Source organism: Erithacus rubecula (genome assembly GCF_903797595.1).
Source record: "Erithacus rubecula genome assembly, chromosome: 4".
Lineage (NCBI taxonomy): Eukaryota > Metazoa > Chordata > Aves > Passeriformes > Muscicapidae > Erithacus > Erithacus rubecula.
The window spans coordinates 41,564,561-41,582,463 of record NC_136686.1 but is presented as its reverse complement, the minus strand read 5'-3'; the positions used below and the strand labels follow the sequence as shown (position 1 = coordinate 41,582,463).

General features: G+C 35.7%; 2 protein-coding genes across 3 annotated transcripts in view; one reads left to right on the top strand and one right to left on the bottom strand.

The window, feature by feature from the left end:
• Positions 1–17,903, bottom strand: part of GXYLT1 (glucoside xylosyltransferase 1) — a 237,383-nt gene that overhangs the window by 128,915 nt on the left and 90,565 nt on the right. The window lies entirely within an intron of this gene.
• Positions 1–17,903, top strand: part of PPHLN1 (periphilin 1) — a 58,904-nt gene that overhangs the window by 19,986 nt on the left and 21,015 nt on the right. For both annotated transcript variants that reach the window (XM_079304702.1, XM_079304701.1), the window contains exons 6-9: positions 3,857–4,104; positions 7,077–7,156; positions 9,800–9,919; positions 12,154–12,294. In XM_079304702.1, the coding sequence (XP_079160828.1) occupies positions 3,857–4,104; positions 7,077–7,156; positions 9,800–9,919; positions 12,154–12,294 (589 nt within the window). The remainder of the gene's footprint in view (positions 1–3,856; positions 4,105–7,076; positions 7,157–9,799; positions 9,920–12,153; positions 12,295–17,903) is intronic.

Sequence of the window (17,903 nt, the reverse complement as noted above, 5' to 3'; positions counted from 1 at the left end):
AATGGTGTTTCATAATGCCTGTTTCCTCTTGCCTTCATGCAAAAAGCTGTTAATAAGATTATGCTGGCTGGTCCTAATTATGTTGATTTAATGTAGAGCAAAATGCAGATATCACAAGTGCTCCAGTGACTTGCTTAGTCATAAGATGTTGAAAACCAGTTGTCAATAAGAAATCATGTCAACATTTCAAATGTTCAAATGAAAGCCATTGGAACCAGATGCAATTTCTTCTATCTATGATGGTGTAATTAACTGTGTTATTTTAGCTTAGGATAAACCTGCATAGGGATATTTGGGCAATAACAAGAGATTATAGCAAATCTCCAAAGCAGAACCTTAGTAAGTTGTTGGTTTGTTGCACAACTGTGTGTTTTGTACTTTGGAAAGAAATGGAATGAGTTCTAGGAGAGGGGTGGCTGGAATCTTGCACCACCTACGTTTACTTTGAAGATGTTAAAAGTGGAGGTGTTTGTGCCTCTTCTTTTAGAGGCTGGGGGCGTGGTGTATTTTATTAAATATTTCTACATCATCTGGTTTATATTGGTAGCTCTTGCAATGTCCTGAAAAGGCAGGCAAAAGGAATTTTAGTTGAACTTTTCCTCCCCCGCCTTGCATCTGCGTTATGAGACAGAAAAAGTATATTCAGCTAAGGATTCAATTCAGATCTTGGCTGTTTTATCTCTTTGCACTGAAGTTTGGTGTTGCAGAAGCTATTCATAGCTTCTTCAATTTATTTATAAAAGTGTGAGTTATTTCTAGACAAGGTTAGTAATTAAACACAAGCCTGTTAAACGGAGTATTTAATCCCTTTGGCAATAGCAGTAATCTTTCTGAGATGAAAAGGATCAGGAAAACATCTCTGACTTTTTTATCTAGGTTATAGACAGCACTCACCTGGAAGACCCTTCTGTTTCTGTTCCATAGCAATATGCTCTTTTGTTGCCAGTCTTCAGCTCAGTGTCAAAAATGAGTTATGTTCACTATGGCTGGACCATAATGTGCATTAATGTTCTAGTTGAAAAGTTGAGTGTGATGTGGTATAGAAGTCCCAGAGAATAGTGAGCATGAAGTATTGTAGGCTGTTGTGCTGTAGCACAAATTCCATGAGAGTGATCTAAGTCCTCTTACAGTAAAGCTTTTTCCTTTATTGCCTGTGATGTGCTTCATGTACCCAAGTAACTCTATTCCTGGACATTTCACATCCAGGAGGTGATTTAATTTTAAGTACTCTTAAGAGATAAACCTGACTGCACTGGTTTGTGTTAATCTTTGTTTCACAGAGCTTGAGCTATACCATTGTGTTATTTGTGATCTGTAGGCAACTGAGAATCTCCCCAGTGTGGTATTCCCCTGGCTTTCTGCTGTGCAGGAAGTCATACCTTCATCTGTTCTGTAGCTGTGCTTTGTCCTTGAGGAAACTGATGGTGAATTGCAGTAACTGTCAGGCTGGAGCTCGTCCCCCAGCTGCCCTTGGTGAATGGTATTTCACAGTATGGCTATTGCTGTAATGTTTCAGAAGCTGCTCCAAGACTGTCAGCTTTTGGGAGAAGTTAATGGTCAAGTTTCATCGAGGTTAGCACTGGTACTGTTTCCTGTTGCAGCACTGCTGAGAGAACAAAATTGTGCTTTCAGGATTAAGTGTGAATTATAAACACAAAATACAAAGATTTGAGAGATGCTGTATAAAACGGAATAATTATCTATTTGTTGTTAAGGGCAGTAGCTCTATTTTAAAGTCTGTTTTGCAGCTCTACTAAATATTGTCCGTGCTCAATAAACCTTTTGAGTATGTGTTGGAATCTGAAGCATGTGCTTAACTGCTTTGCTGAATTGGGGCCTTCATTACCAAATTGCAGGTGTATGTTAGCTTAAGTATTTCAGGGAAAAAATAACTGTAAAACAATACTTACTTTGTTCTAATCAGTGTGTTACATTAATGGAAAACATCAGAAGTGGTGTTCTGTTGCTGTGCTGTCCCAAACAGATTTAATATAGTTAATGGCTTGAATGTTCTGCATGAGATATGGTCCAGTTAAGAATTAACACCGAATGATAAAATAAAAATTCAAAAATTGAAAGTGAGATTCTAATTTAGGGTGCATAATATTATTGCAGAATGTGGCTTTCAAATGTTTTCCTGTTTAAAAGTGCATTTCAATTATATTTAAAAAAATATCTTAGGTAGATATTAGAGGATTTATTATGCATGTGCAATAGCTGGGGCTCTGTAAACATTACCATAATAAACTGCTCTGTATATGAGGGTTTAATAACATGGTTGTAAAAGTGTGTTTTACACATAAAGGTGGTGTACTGGTCTGCCAGAAAGCTTGTGCTTTAAAAATAAATAACATTATTTAAAGAGAGATTAAGAAGGAAATGGAAGAGAAAGTGGGCTGTGCCTAACTCATTCTTGATAAATATTTGATCAATATGTTCTTTAATAAATAAGTCACCCCCCACTTAGCTAGAAAAAGTAGTTCAGTGCTGAGTTAATCTAGTGTTCTTCAGGCCTGAACTTATACTTCATGTCTGTTGCTACATGAAAATTCATACATATAATGAAGATGTGCTTTCCATGCAAAAAATAAACCTGCACTGTGTAAAACACATAAGTGTCACAAGGTTTTTGTTCTGTGGTGCTACCTGTGAACCTTCTGTAGTCCAAGACACCTTTGGCACATGGAAATCTTTTGTTATCTGTTACAAATATGGGCCTGTGCCATGCTGTAGGAATTGTGCATCTTATCTTCTCCACCGACATAAAATTAGCTATAGCTACACTGTGCTAAATGGGACTACCCTCATGCTAAATGAGATTTTTGTGAGACATTCCCCTATTTAAAATACTGGACTCTGATGTGAAATAGCAGAGAAGATGCATTCTGATTTACTAGAAATGCTGTCAAATCTTGGATGTTTCAATGGAGAAGCTGAGAAGTACTTGCAACTCATACTAATGCATCTTCTGACCAAGGCAGAAGTGACAAGTCTAGATTCAATTGTCTTTTAGCTCTGAGATTCTTTAGGACAAGTTCAAAATGATACTAGGGACTTTTTTCCACCTTTGCAGTTATATGTACATTATATGATTTACAAATAACCAACACCTTGGTGCTGTAGTCTGGAGTAACAATATTTAAATTTAGGAGAAAGTTCTGGTGCTTATTAAATGATGGTTTTCAAATCAGTTGGGCTTGTGACATTTTACATTAAAGATCAAAATTAATATTGTGTGTTGTGAGAAACATATTTAGGAGATATAAGTCTTCATATTTTCATTCAAGGGTTGACCTTGGGTGAATTCATAGGTGAGAGAATAGATATTCTGCAGCTTTCTTTTTGTCTTTGCTTGATATAAGCTGAAGTCTCTCAGTGATATTTTGTATAGCAAGGTATGTAAAATCAAATGAGGAATACAGTCCCTTGAAAATAAAAGAACATAGCTTAAAAGTGCCAAATAGTGTAAGCAATATTTGCATATGCATTTTTGGCTATTGTAAATTAAGGCTTAATTTCCAGAGTAAGTGTACTGAATCTGAAAAACATTGTGAGAGTTCTCATTTCCTCACTGAAATGAGCATCATCAACTTTCATCAACTTCAATCTAGCAATGGTGTACCTCGAAGAAATCTGAAAAAAATAAGTTGTTTTTTTTTAAACTTTTTTTATTTGTTTTTCATTCCTTGCCTAGTACTCTTAAAAACACTGAAGATTTTGGATGTGTTCTGCAGATGACAGTTAACCTGTTTGTGTTTACCAAGCATGAACCGTTGCCACTGTTTATGTATATGTGCTGTTCCATAAGCATTGAAAGGATAACCAAATTGCTTGTATTTTTCTGTTGTCTTCCAAGGGATGTCAGAGATGGCTACAGGAGAAAAAACTTCTATTCTTCTCATCATGTGCGAGATCGATCCCCTCACAAGAGGGACTCTCCTTTCTTCAGGGAATCGCCAGGGAGCCGAAGGGATTCTCCGCACAGCAGATCCGGCTCTAGTGTCAGCAGCAGGAGCTACTCTCCTGAAAGAAGCAAAGCCTATCCTTTCCACCATAGCAGAAGTATGTCATCTTTACATAAAAGAAATATTTCTTCTCAGCAAGGTAATGCTGGATTAATGATGGGAACTGGTTAGTGAGGTGAAACTGCAACTCGCTGTATAAGCCTTTCTTCCTTACGAGCTCTTTCTGAAATGGGAAAAGCTGACATTGTGCTGTCTGCTCTGGTTGTTTCATTGTACTCTCTGTTCCCTCATGTATTTCATGTGGGAGATGGTAGGTGTTATTTTGGTATCAGGTCTAGACTGTCTGTAGGAGTTTCAGCTGCACAGCTGAAACTAGTATTTTATATTCTTTTTAGCATCAGCTCCTGTTATTTCATTATGGATTCCCTGACAAGAAAGTTTGCTTCACCTACAGCAGATGAAGACTTTCTTCCTGCAACCAGAATAAAACAGGAATGTAAAAAGTGGAGAAATGAAAGTACATACTTCTACTTGTTTAATTTTCTCCAAATTTTACTGGGCTTTTGAATCTTACTGTTTTTTAGCAATTACGTTTCAATATCAAAACCTCTCAGATATTTCTCTCCTCAAAAAAATGTGAAGCGTGTCTCAGCTTAGTCTGTTCTTTTAAAAGCTTGACTCTTAATGTTTCCCAGAAGTCTAATGAATCATCTGTTTTGAAAATATTTGAGGTTTCATATTTAAATTATTTAAATGAAATTGCTTTTTTTAGTATACTACAATCTTAGCCACTCTGTACAGCTTATGTAAATTAATCCAATTTGATTTCCATTTCTGCAAATGCTTTCTAGTGAACTATGTGAACCTACTGTTCATTTTGGCAGCTTTTTAAAAATGAATTAGAATTTTTTTTACTCACTAAGAAGGAACATTGTGTTTTGAGAGTGACATTATGAACCATTATGTAGTGCTTTTTGTCCAAAAAGATCTTTGTAGTTTAGTTAACATTGCTTAAATATTGAGGAATAATTTCACTCCTTGCAGAGTAGAGATGGTCTTTCTATTTGGGCATTACAGTGCTTTTAACATTTTGTAGCAATATGTAGTGAACATAAATTCTTCTTAGTGTAGGAGAGGAAGAAAAAAATAAGGTAGTTAATTAATTTTCTAGAAGATTGTAATTACTAGGGGCAGGAAAACAATGTGAGAAACCATACAAAATTTTGGAATGTTTCATAATTTTTATTAAATTTTGAGCTGACTTTAATCATATATGTTTATGCTGTATTGTTAGAAGTACTCAGACAATAGTGGAGATAGTGATGTAGAAGGAGATACATTCACAAACCAGAAAAGATGCTGGTCAAGAGGGAAGCTTGCATCTACTCTATGGTTTTTTGATATTTTCTCCTGTTTGCATGGTGAAATACTTTACCAATCACCTTTAGATAAGTTTTAAGAAACCAGCAAAGTTGTACACTAGACTATTTCTTTATTCCTTTCCCTGGAAAGGAGGGCTACTAAAATGTCCCTTTAGATGACTGAATTAAAATACCTATTTGCAAGGTCTAAATGGTTTAAATAATAGTTTTAGAATAATTTTTGAATGTATTTTGCCTTAGGTAAGTTTATGTATTACATATTTAAAAGGAGCATAAAGTGAGGCATCTCATATGTGTCAGCAGTAGATTTAAATGGATTTACAACATTCAAAATATATACTATTTCATGTGGAATTCATAATCTTTCTGAAATATTTTAATGCTGTTTAAAATCATGCTGCCTGAATTGGTTTGGCCACATGACTTCCACTGAAGAAGGAATATCCCATGCTCTACAGCCCTTCATACTTTAGGGTAAATACAGAATTTAAACAAAGTAAACTGCAGGGACATGAATAAGCTTGGTAAAGGGAAAGAAAGGGCTAATGGGAGGGGCAGGCATTTGTCTGTGGTGGGAGAGCACAGAGAGGAGCAGGATGGCATTCCTTCATGAGCCAAGGCAGTAAGGGGTCAGGAGAGTGGTGTGCTGAGGACATGCAAGAAGGCAGATGCTGGTGCTTGGAGAGTGTCATGTTTAATTTTACAGGTAGGGCTTTGGGGCTCAAAATAGCCACAAGAATTCTGAAAAAATGGCCTAATAATATCTTCTAATTAAATAGTGCTTTTTCACTTTGCTTAACTTTGAATAATTTTTGCCATTTATGTCAAATAATTTCATCTGTTTAGTGTAAGCATATAATCCATTCAACTGAGATAATCTTTAAAGAATCCAGTCTGACAAAAGAGGCATGTGGGAGGCAGAGTTAGAGTAGTCCATGAATTTAAAAGGAGGTGGCTTGTGTATGGGGCTGAAACATCACAGGAGCAAAACTTCTGTTACTTAGTGGTAACAAGGGAGATGTTCTGTATTTTGTTGGCTATACTCATTAAATTTAATCCACATTTAAAGCCATAATGAGCAATCAAGTTCTACAAAAATAATTTCTATCCCAATTTTCTTAACTCTATGAGTTATGAATTATTGTATTAATACACCTTTTCAGTTAATGATGGAAAAAAGGACAGTGGGCTTCCTTAAATGCATGAAATGACCCAGTTGTATCTTTTCTCTCCTTGGGAAGAGAAAAAAGCAGGACCAGTATTTATCAGATGATGGAATATGTAGGTAGGTTTTATATAATAGAATCATTAAGGTTGGAGAAGACCTCCAAGATCAAGTCCAACCTTTGACCAAACACCACCCTGTCAACTAGACCGTGGCACTAAATGCCATGTCCCCTCATTTTTTTCACACCTCCAGGGACAGTGGCTCCACCACTTCCCTGAGCAGTCATTCCAAAGCTGAGCCACTCCTTCAGTGAAAAGATTTTTCCTGATGTCCAGCCTGGGACTTCCCTGGCACGGCTCGAGGCCATTTTCTCTTGTCAGTAGTTGCCTGGGAGAAGACTCCAACTCCCATCTTGATATAACCTCCTGTCAGGTAATTGTTGAGGGTGATAAGGTTCATGTCTGACATGAGAAAATTTCACTGCAATTTTTCTAAGCCAATAAGTATATTTGCAATATATATCCTTAATTTCTCAGTAATTATTTTTTTTCTTAATTTTAGGTAAAGAGAGGGCAGTGCAGTCACTGAAAACATCAAGAGATGCATCACCTTCAGGGTCCACAGCAGTACCTTCATCAAAGGTGAATTTTCTTTTTGAGTACTTGACACCATGGTTTTAGATTGCTCATTGCTGGATTTTTTTCCTCAGTTGGAAGGAGATATTGCATGCACCTGTTAAAGTGTGTATTCTTTATGATATCATTTCTTATTCTTTACAATAGGAATAGGACTTGGTCTTAGAATTCTGTGTCATGAGTATGTCAGTGTTACCACTCATTTTGACATATACACAGCTGCCATGTTATTCAATGGGGAAAAAAACAGGCTTTGTTTGTGCTCTGTCATTCTAAGTACTTATCTCTTATACATCTTTTACTGTGCCAGCTGATTGCCATTCTCCATTAGGGGGGAGGCAAGTGATGTATTGTCAGTGATGTAAATAGGAAAAAAGATAAAAGCTATTATAGACAACTTATACTGATTTGGATCATAAAATATACTTTATAATTAGTTCACTTATTTTGTTTATAGACTTAGCACACTGCAGCTTAATATCAAATCCTTATTTAATATGCACCTTTGAGAACAAGGAGGCATTGCAAAATCTCTTGCCCTTGTGTTAATATGTAGTGTGAGCTTGAACTGTGTATTCTGTAAGTGTTCTGCTTTCTTCAGTCAGGTCTGATCTATGTTGTATTGGTTTTTTTGCCATCAGTTTGCAAATATCTGCTGGCACTGGCTATCCACTTGATAAAGGCTACACAAAATGAAACTTTGTCTGATGGAAGTCATTTCCCTAGACATCATAAATATTTATTGGGTCTGCATCAGCTGCAGAAATGGAAATACTTCCATGACTGTTTATTGATTTTTCTCTTGAGTCCCCAAATATGCTTATAATGTAACTGCCCTGTGTCAGTGGAGCCTTTGGGAATCAGCCTCTTGGCTGGAAGTGCTCTGAGCAGCTAAGTGACTCACAAGTAGTGACAGAAGTAATCTTGGCCAAACACGAACATATCCAGAGCCAGAATCTTACAGTTTATCAAGGCTTGAGAAATTAGTTATATGCTATATATTAGTTATTAGAGGAGATGATTTTCAATACTCTAAGTTATAATTTAGCTTTGAAATTTGTACAAAGGTGTAGGTTTCCATAGCAATACCTCTATTCACTGTAGTATCTATTTGCAAATCTTAAAAGGTATTTTTATCTATAATCATTTTTTGCATATTAATTCGTGTGAATTAATAGTGTTGTATTCATGCATGTGAATTAATAATGTTGATTTTACCTGATCTTACCCACCTGTTTGACTATGGCATGAAATCTTCTGTGTTTTCCTTTATTAGGTGTATGGACTGTAAGCCTTGGAGGCTATATCCAACATAGAGCAAAAGGCAGATGTGTGAGACAGGGACAGCTGCTGAGCAAAGTGACAGGCTTTTGCTTTTCTATGCTATTGATGAGATTAAAAAACACAAAAAAAAAGAGACTTCTTTTTTTGAGGGGGAAGGGGGGCAGCTGTTCAGTTTTTTCATGAGATCTATTAGGTTGGTTGTTTCTTGCAAGTTTTCAGCCCAAATAGCTAGTGCTATTTTCAACTGGGAAATGTGTTCCTGTTCTGTCTCTTCAGCTAAAGTGTACCTGTGCAAATACCATTCCTTTATTCCATAAAAGTCACCCAGATTTAATAATGTATTTATCAATATTAACCTCTAGAATTAAGTTAACTGAGATTAAATTAAACAGATTTATTTTCCTGTATTCCAATAGATATTAGTTAATTTCTTTTCTGGCTTGTGGAAATATAGCAGGTCATGTGAGATTGTCTATGAATTATGTTGCTCCTTTCTTTTAAGAGCCCTCTTCATATCCCTGCATATTGAATTTTGTCACCTCCTGACTTCACTGGTTGTAATTCTGTAATTTGTAGTTATAGAAAACATGTAGGGATTCCTATTGGAACATTGTGTTGCACTTTTTTTCTGGATTCAGACAAAGGTGGTATCTTTATGACACAGAATCCTAGAAGGCTTCTATGAATTGTATATATATACCATACTACAGTAGAGAGGTATTTGGATAGTACTTTGCTTGAGGTATGCACAGAAGATGTGAAGACAAAGGAGTTTTGATACTGGCCATTTATGTAACTTAGAATGAAGTAATGGTAAAGGGTGGAGTGTTGGTTTCTTTCACTTGGGTTTTTTTTGGTTTTTTTTTTTTTGTTTGCTTTTTTTTGTCTACCTGTCTGCTAAGATGGAACAGGCATTGGGTAGAAATTAAGGACTTTTTCAGGCAGTAGAATTTTTGTATCTCTTTTTCAGACACCCACCTTTGTGTTGCAATTTTTATGCTAGAGTGATAGTGATTCTTTGGATAGTTCTATAAATACAGTTGATTTAAGTAAAATATCTGTATAGGGGTAACAAGATTTATAAAACTAGCTATTCCTAAACTGATATTTGTCATTGTCTGTTTGCTTCTCTGATAATAAAAGCCAATTAATGTTCTTAGAGAGAACTCTTAAACATTAGAGAGAATTTTTAAACATTGTTTATGTGAGAATTTCTATTTGAAAAGGTGAATTTAAAAGAAACCTTTTTATTTCCTATTTTAAAATATTAAAAGGATCAGATTTACTGTTTATTTTAATTTTTAAGATTTTTGCCATATGTATTTGTATTTCATGTTGAACCTTGACTATAATGTTTTTGTACAGGCCTTGGAGAAGAGCAACAGACTGTCAGAAAAGGAACTTGCAGAAGCTGCAAGCAAGTGGGCAGCTGAAAAGGCAGAGAAGGCTGAAGAAAACAATTTACCTGAAATAACAGAATATGATGTAAGATAGGATTATTAATCCACTTATTTCAAAGTGTTACAACAATAGACTTTTCTTTTTCTGTGCTCTTCATAAAGGCACATTTTGTAACTTAATCCTGAATTTTTCTGCCTATGCTGTTAAATATTTGTTGAAAGGGAGCAAGAGGGAGACAAAACCCTTGCAATTTATTTATGTTGAAAAAATACACAAAGCCACAGTACCGTGGTATGTAGCCACAGTTTTGTTAATGTAATTTGAATTGTTATTGAGCTACATCTGGCACAATAAAGTTTCAGCTCTCCCAAGCATTCTCCAAGGAGCTCTTTTAGTAATGTAAGTCTGTATGCCTACTGAACTCCTTAAAATTAGGAGAGAACTTGGGACTCAAAACATGAGTATACATGTGAAATATAAGACTTAAGGAGAGAAACTCTTGTTTGTTGAGTTCTGCTTCAAGCCGTGCCAACCTACCATGTCATGTATCATTTTTCAGAAAGCAGTCCTCCATTTTATTAAAAATAAAGCTTACCTTGTTACTGCAGTGGGCATATTTTTTATTTTCCCCAGAATCCTTATTTCATTATTAAGCATTGTTAATTATTTGCCAGTTTATTTCCTTTCATTTTCACCCCTCCATGTCTTCTACTACTGGCTATATTGAAATAAGATTCTAGCCCTTCTCATTCATTTGTTATACTGCTCTTGAGTAGGATGTCTTTTTTGGGTTCTGTTATGTTAGTGGAAAATGTATTTGTCATTTGAACAACCCAAGTATTATATAATCTAAAAATAATTTGTTTTAATTCTGTGATAATTTTCTCTTCTACTTTGTTTCAGCTTTAGAGGCATTCTTAAAAAAAGCAAAATAGTATCTACTTTACAAAGTCATGCTTTAACCTTTCCAATTAATGGGTTTTGGTTTTTTTTAAAATTTGTTTGTAAATAATTTTAGGGAAAATCAATATGTCTTGGGAAGCATCACATTTCCGCATGTAGAATAAAAGGGCTAGGTTAGAGAAATAAATTCACTGAATCCATATGTATCTAAACTTTCAACTCCTGCCAATTGATGTAATGGGTGAATGCATGAAGCTCCTCAGTAGAGGTCAGGAAGATACAGTTAGATACAAAAATTGTTAGATACAGTTAGATTTGATTATGTTGATTATGGTACAGTCTCAGATGATTTATTGACTAAGAAAGTGGGCTGTATAAATGCTGATGAAGGAGGTGAGGCATGTCATCCTGAGTCTTAGAAAGAAAGGACTTCTCACCTTGGTTAGTAGGCTGTCACATATGAATTGCAAGAATTCTTAACTTTTTCATGTTTTTCTTACATAGTACTTAATAGTTGAACTTGTGTTGCACTGAGCATTTTAGTAGCCTTCACTCACTCTCAGGCATTTTGTTCTTTACTAGGAGAGCAAGATTTGAATTCAGTCTTAATGGTTTGTGTTGCTGCTAAGGTTTGAGCATATGTTCACAGGACTGCTTAAGCTTTTTTACTTCCTTCTTCTGTCTAATGCTTTTCTCTTTCATATTAGTTATGTCTTAAGATTGTTCACCTCTGTTTTTGAATTAGAGAAGCTAGTTTTCATCTTCAAATTTCAAATCCTATTTAAAAAAAAAATATAGATTGTTCCATAATGGTCGATTTAAATAATGCTGTAAAACAAAATTACTACATTTTCTATATTAAATCTTTGGAGTTGGCATCTGTTTTCTTTGGAGTAGGAATACTGTCTTAATTTCTGTTTTAGAAGGAAGTTTGCCAGTTTGATTTTTTATGTTACTAGAAATCTTCACACATTTGCTTTTGCTGTACAATAGTTATTGCAGTTCCTTTAATAACAGACCTGTGGTCCTGAATGCTTCAAGAGTTCTCCCTGACAGCATTTTTATTTTGTTACTTTTATCTTTCCCAGAAGACTAATCACATTTTTATTGTGGATTTTTCTTGCTTTCTGGTGTTATAAATACCACATACACAAATTTCTTCTCAGTAGATGGGCAGGTAGAGGTTATGTGACACAGTTAAGGCTATGTCACAGAGGATTTTTATCATGTCACATTTTCTATGTGTTTAAAATATATATTTATCTGTTAGAATTGTAGCAATAATATTTCACTAGTAGTCTTGATGAGCAAACTCTTATATCTTATGACTGTGTTTGGGGTTTTGTTTTTTTTTCCTCACACTGCAGTTTTTATTTTTCTCTGGAAACTGAATTTATTGTTTGTTTTTTTTAAAGGCTGGATCTTCAGCTCCATTATACATTGAGCAAACAGAGGAAACAGAAGTAAATCTGACAGATAGTGCAGAGTTATACGAGGACAGCCACCTTCTTAGTCGTGCAAAAGCAATTGCAGCTAAGACAAAGGAGATTGAACAGGTGAGTCTTCTTGGCATTTTTGTCACTAATACAGTAATGGTTTGCTCTGCTAAAATTACCTTGATTTATTTTTTCCTCCTCCTTGGAGTGTAATATGAATGTAATTTGATTTTTCAAGATGATGTGGTAACATTTCCAACTGTTTAATTCTGAAGAACCATGACATTTATCTGCACATGGAAATTAATGGTAGTTTTCTGCAACTTACATGCAACAACTTCTGTTTTGCAAGCTAAGATCATGACTGCCTCTTAATTCTAGTGGCCTTTGTTCAGTTGCCTGTGAGGCCATTTCCTGGGCTTTTTACTGACACTTGAAAACCAGTTTTCTACTGAATTGCTTTTGTTTTGTTTTGTTTTTTCTGTTAATATTGACTTTACATGATCATGTTCCTGGTGGGAACAGCTTTCCATGTGTGCAGGGTCTGGCTGGGATGGAGTTTCCCAGTGTGCTGTAACTCTGAGAGCCATGATGCAGTTGGTTTATAAATGGAACACAAGAGCTAGGACCAAATGCATAAACTTGGGGCTTTTTAAAAATTACAAACTGAAAAAAAAATACAGGTTAGAAACAGATTTTTAAAGAATAGCTGTTGTGATGAGTTAGCCTCCAGCTGGTTAAATTTCCCTAGGCCCTAAGGAGAGAGTTATAGTAAAAACAGATTAAAATTTGGTCATAAGACCCAAATACTGTTTTCCATATGATCTAATGCAACTGTTTGGTTGGAGTTTGCACTTAATTCTGGGGAAATCTAGATAAGATTCTATAAAATTTGAATACTTTTTAGCTCAGAAAAGCCTGAGGATTGACTTAGATTTGGATTTCGCACAACCAGTTTCTCCTGTTGCTGATTTGAATATTGAAGTGCCAGATTCTGCAAAATTTAAATAAGATTCTAGAATGATGCTGGAAGTATTTTACTGAACTGAACAAGGTGATTATTTTCTTATAAACCAGATACTATGAATTTGTTAAGAATTAGACAAGATATTTATTTAGTCATTAAAAATTAAGACTGGAAAATTATCTATATATTTTTCACATAAATATTTAAAATTAACTTCTGGATCAGCAATTGAATTTTCTGGATTTTTAAAAAATTGTTGTGATAGACCTGATGATTTTCATAATTATCATGAATATCATAATGAGTCATCACAATAAAATATTGTGAATCTTCCTCCTATATAGGAAGATTCCTACAATATACACTATTCTGTTTACTTGAGTTCTCAGCATCTAAAAGTAAAAGTAAGTTTAGCTTAACATTTAAATCTATAAAGTGAACTGTAAACTTGTACATTTATAAGAAAGTTTTTTCATAATTTATTTCTGATTATTTGTCTTGACTCAAGTACTAGCAGAAAAATTGTTTGGTTCTATGGACTTCTTTTCAGTTGAATTTCATTCAACTGTTCAATGTAATATTTCTGGAATGTAATTTTATGGGAGGATTACTAAAATAACATGCTTATTGCAAAGAATGCTGCAAGAATGGTGAAGTTCTAATCCTTCTGCAAAGCATGATTCTCAAGGGGTTGTTTTTCAGTATCCACTGGACAGCTATTAGTGTATTTAAAATAAGTAACAAAATGAAGTCAGACAGGGCATGTGCCACTGGGTATGTGTTAAAGAATTGGTGAGGGCCCAGCAAATCTTTGAGGAAGTGAAGCTTGATCCATTGAAGCTCTTCTATCTCCTAAATTTTTCTTTCTCTCAGAGCACCAGATCTAATGGTGTTTGCTTTTTTGATTCACATTTCTTCTCAACCTGATAGCCAGGTATTTCTTGGCTGTTCCAGACTCCTGAAAAAGCCTTCTTTGCTTTGCCCTCTCCATATCCATTTGTCTGGAAAAGGAGGAAAAATTTCCAAATATGTACTTTTACTTGATAGGATGGTACTATTTCAGGAAAGCCCAGAGGCAAAAAACTGTGCTGACAGAACATGCATGGTGTTGCAATGAGCAAATCCATTGCTGTGCAGCAGAGAAACAGGCAGTCTGATGCCCTGGGCAGGAGGGTGGTGGCAGCTTGTGATACAGTCTGTTTTTTCTCTTAAGAAAAACAAGCAAAATTATCCCTTGAGCAATTGAATGAAATATTCATACAGGTGTTCTGTTTTAAATTAGTCCATCTCAGTATCTTGTGTATCACTCATATCACTCTTTTGTAAGGTTGCCTCTGCCTTTTCTCTAAGCTACAATAACACAGTTGCCAGTTTCAGAATTTTAAATGAAGCATGATTGTAAGTGATCACCCTGGCTCATCAAGAAAATAGCTGTGTATTATTTATTTGATGGGGGACTTCCTGGGAACATTCATGTAAAATCATGCCGTTTCAAGAAAAACTAAGTTCTTTGTTGCTGATGATAACAGGGCAAAATGTGTCAAACCAGGGGCTAGCTGCTGTTTGCTATATAGTGACTGTCTTTTAGGACTGCAGTTGCTTTGCAAATATTAACTGAAGCTGACACAAAGAGAGGAAGCTAGAAGTTCTGCTCACGGATAAAGCTTGGAAAAATCCAGGCACTATTTAAACAGAGCCAAGAATTATCTGTGTCACTCCCAAACTAGAAAAACTTTGAAGCATATATTTAATTTGAGATGTGCCAATATTGCTTGGAAAGGAAGGATATGGTTGCAGATGCTCAGATGCTTGAAAACATTTCTGAACTGGGACTGCACCTCCTGTTCTCATCTTTGAAACAACAGGCATAGTGACATTATTGTGGAAACACCTGGTTTGCACAGGACTTACCTGAGCCAATCTCCTTGAAACAGGGCCTTAGATCAGGTCATTCAGGGCTCTTTCAAACTGAGCCCTGCCTATTGGCAGTGAAGGAGACTCCACTGTTTCCCTGGGCAGCCTCTTCCAGTGACCTGAGCTCAGCTACCATCCCATTCCAGAGCATGGTTTGTGTCCAAGGAAGAATCCAAGGACACGGTTTGTGCTCACTTGACAGCTTTCTGTCTGCATTCTCGACCTGCAGAATCCCAGCTCCTTGGTGTGGTCCCCTGCTTTTGAGACCTGCTCCACTGGGAGTGGGCTCTGCTGCTCTCAGGGAAGGGTTGGTTTCCTAGAATCCTCTGGCTCTCACACTTCATGGTTGGAAGAACAGGGTTTTTTCTGGTGGTTTTGCATGGTAGGTACTATGGGAACTGTTCCCTTCAATCCAGATGCAGTGTGTTTTCAATCTCTGTGCTTCTGCATGGAGTGGAAATTCTGCAGCATTAGTATGTGTCTCATATTTTAATATATCCCATGATATGTTTCTTAATGTTCTGTCTATAATAAAAAAGCTTTGGAGAGTTGTTTTGGTTTTTTTTTTTTGGTTTTTTTTTTTTTGTTTGTTTGTTTATTTTACTAGAATATGGAGATAATTAGCTTTCTGGGTTGGGATGTTTTTTGATTATTTGGTTGGGGTTTTTTTCAAGTTAGGTGTTTCTTTAGATCTTTGAACATGCATTTCCCTTTTTCTTTGCTTTTGCAATTTTGAAATAAGGTGTTAAATGTCTGAGCATTTGTCTGATTGTGGTGAGGTAGAACCCCATTAAACAGATGCTTAAAAGATTGGTCTGGTTACTTGAAAACAACATAGAAGTGAATTTTGCATCTGCATGTCAGGATCAATGAATGTCTATAGTTTACTAATGTAACCATTTCATGCACTTTGTAAATATCTTTGCATTTAATAGCATGCATTATGCATTAAGGTAATGCTTTGCAGTTGTTTAGTTTCTGGTTTTATGTAGCTAAGGATTAGCTTATGCTTTTAGCATGTAATGTGCTGAAGTGTGGGTTTTTTTTCGGAAGTGATGACAAATATGTCCCTGGTGTTAAATTCATAATTGGAGCTATTCAGCATCAGTGTTGCAGGAGAGGCTATCTCTTTGTTCTTCCTTCATGAGCAAGGGTGGCAGGGATTCTTGAAATGTCTTATCTTGTCTAGACATCAAGTCTGTAACACTGTGTTAATTAGTCCATTATTATGTGTCCACTTTTCTTAGGTGTTGCATATTCAAGTTGGAGTGACATTTATTACCTCTGAAAATCTATTCTTTTCTGAAGACAAACTTTACCAAATGACAGTTTTGCTAAGTACTCTTTTTGATTCTGGCAAAAAAAATCAAACCTGTGAGTTTCTGTCTCAGTTTGGCTAGTACCACAGAATTCTGGCATCTAAGGAATTAATTAAGCACAGGAATTAATGCATTCATGAATGCTTTTTTATTCTTAATGGAATCACTGGCTGACTGTATGCTTTCAGTTCACCAATGTTTTTAAATATTCAGCAGAACAATATTCTTTAATGTTTAAGCATTTTGTTTAATTGCTTCCTTAGTTGACATTTTAAATTAATATTGCTTGTTAAGAGTCCTCAATAGTATTAATGAACAGTTACCCTAATGGGACAGCCTTCTTGCTGGAAGGTGCTGAAAATCAGAGATCATTCTAAAGCTGGTGTTTGAAACTTCATAACTATGGTGCATAGAAAGAAGAAAATATGGGGGTGTGGCTAGATCCAGGCTGTCCAAATTCTATTTCCAGATCTGCTTTCTAACTCCTTTTCTGTTTTAGGTAAATTACTGAGGTCCATGACCTGGAAGTTACAATTAAGTAACAGAATTAAGAAAAACAGGTTTTAGCAATTACAGTGTGTGTATGTGTAGTTTGAGAAGAACTTTTTCTTGTTCCCCTTCTTTGTCATAGCTCTTGCTCTGGTGAGATCTATATAGCAATAGCTGAATTGTCCTTGTGTGTACTTAACACTTGTCAATGGGACTCTGCCCTCTGGAGATGGTGCTCTGAGAGAAGAATGACCTCTCACAGTGATACTTGACATTGAAAGGACTTTGTTAAAAAAAAAAAAAATTGGTTTTAATATCAACAAAACATAAAGAAAATTTTACAGGCATTTCTGTCATAATAGATCAGCTGCATTTTGTGTAGCATGTGGGAGTTTGCTGTGTGCCTTCCTCCCTGCTCCCAACCTCTCCTGTGTCCTTTGCTAGTTTTGTTTTGCTTCAAGCAAAACTATTTTACAGTTCTTCAACAGTATAAAGGTGAAAGAGGATGTAAACATGAAGTAGCTTCTGCATCTTGGCTAGTGATAAGCTCGTGGTAAATGCATTGGAAAAGTTTTGTAAGACTTGGATGTGACAGATTAAGTGTCTTCAAGTTCTAGCAGTTTAGTAAAATAAGTAAATTAATAAATTGGAGTAATGGGAAACCAGTAAGCAATGAAGGAGGTTGTCAGAGCTGGCCTTGGATGTACCTTTTCTTTTGAAAAGCTCACTTCAGCTGAGCCAGGAAAACTGGTTTCTGTTTCTTTAGATTAGCTTAGGTCTGCTTGTGCTGTTACTCATTTCAGGCAAAATTATCTAGGTTAGAAAAAATCCCCTAATTAAAATATAAGTTAAGAAGTAGGTGAGTTAAGTTAAGAAGCTGAAGGAACTGGAACAGTAGCTAAAAACACATTAAAGGATTATTTCTGGTTGTGGATGAGGTCAGACATGCTTTGTTTCTGACAGGAGTTGACCAGACAAGAGTAAAAGGGCAGATAAAAGATGGGGAGGCTGTAGATTTTCACTCCTTCCTAGCTTTGCTG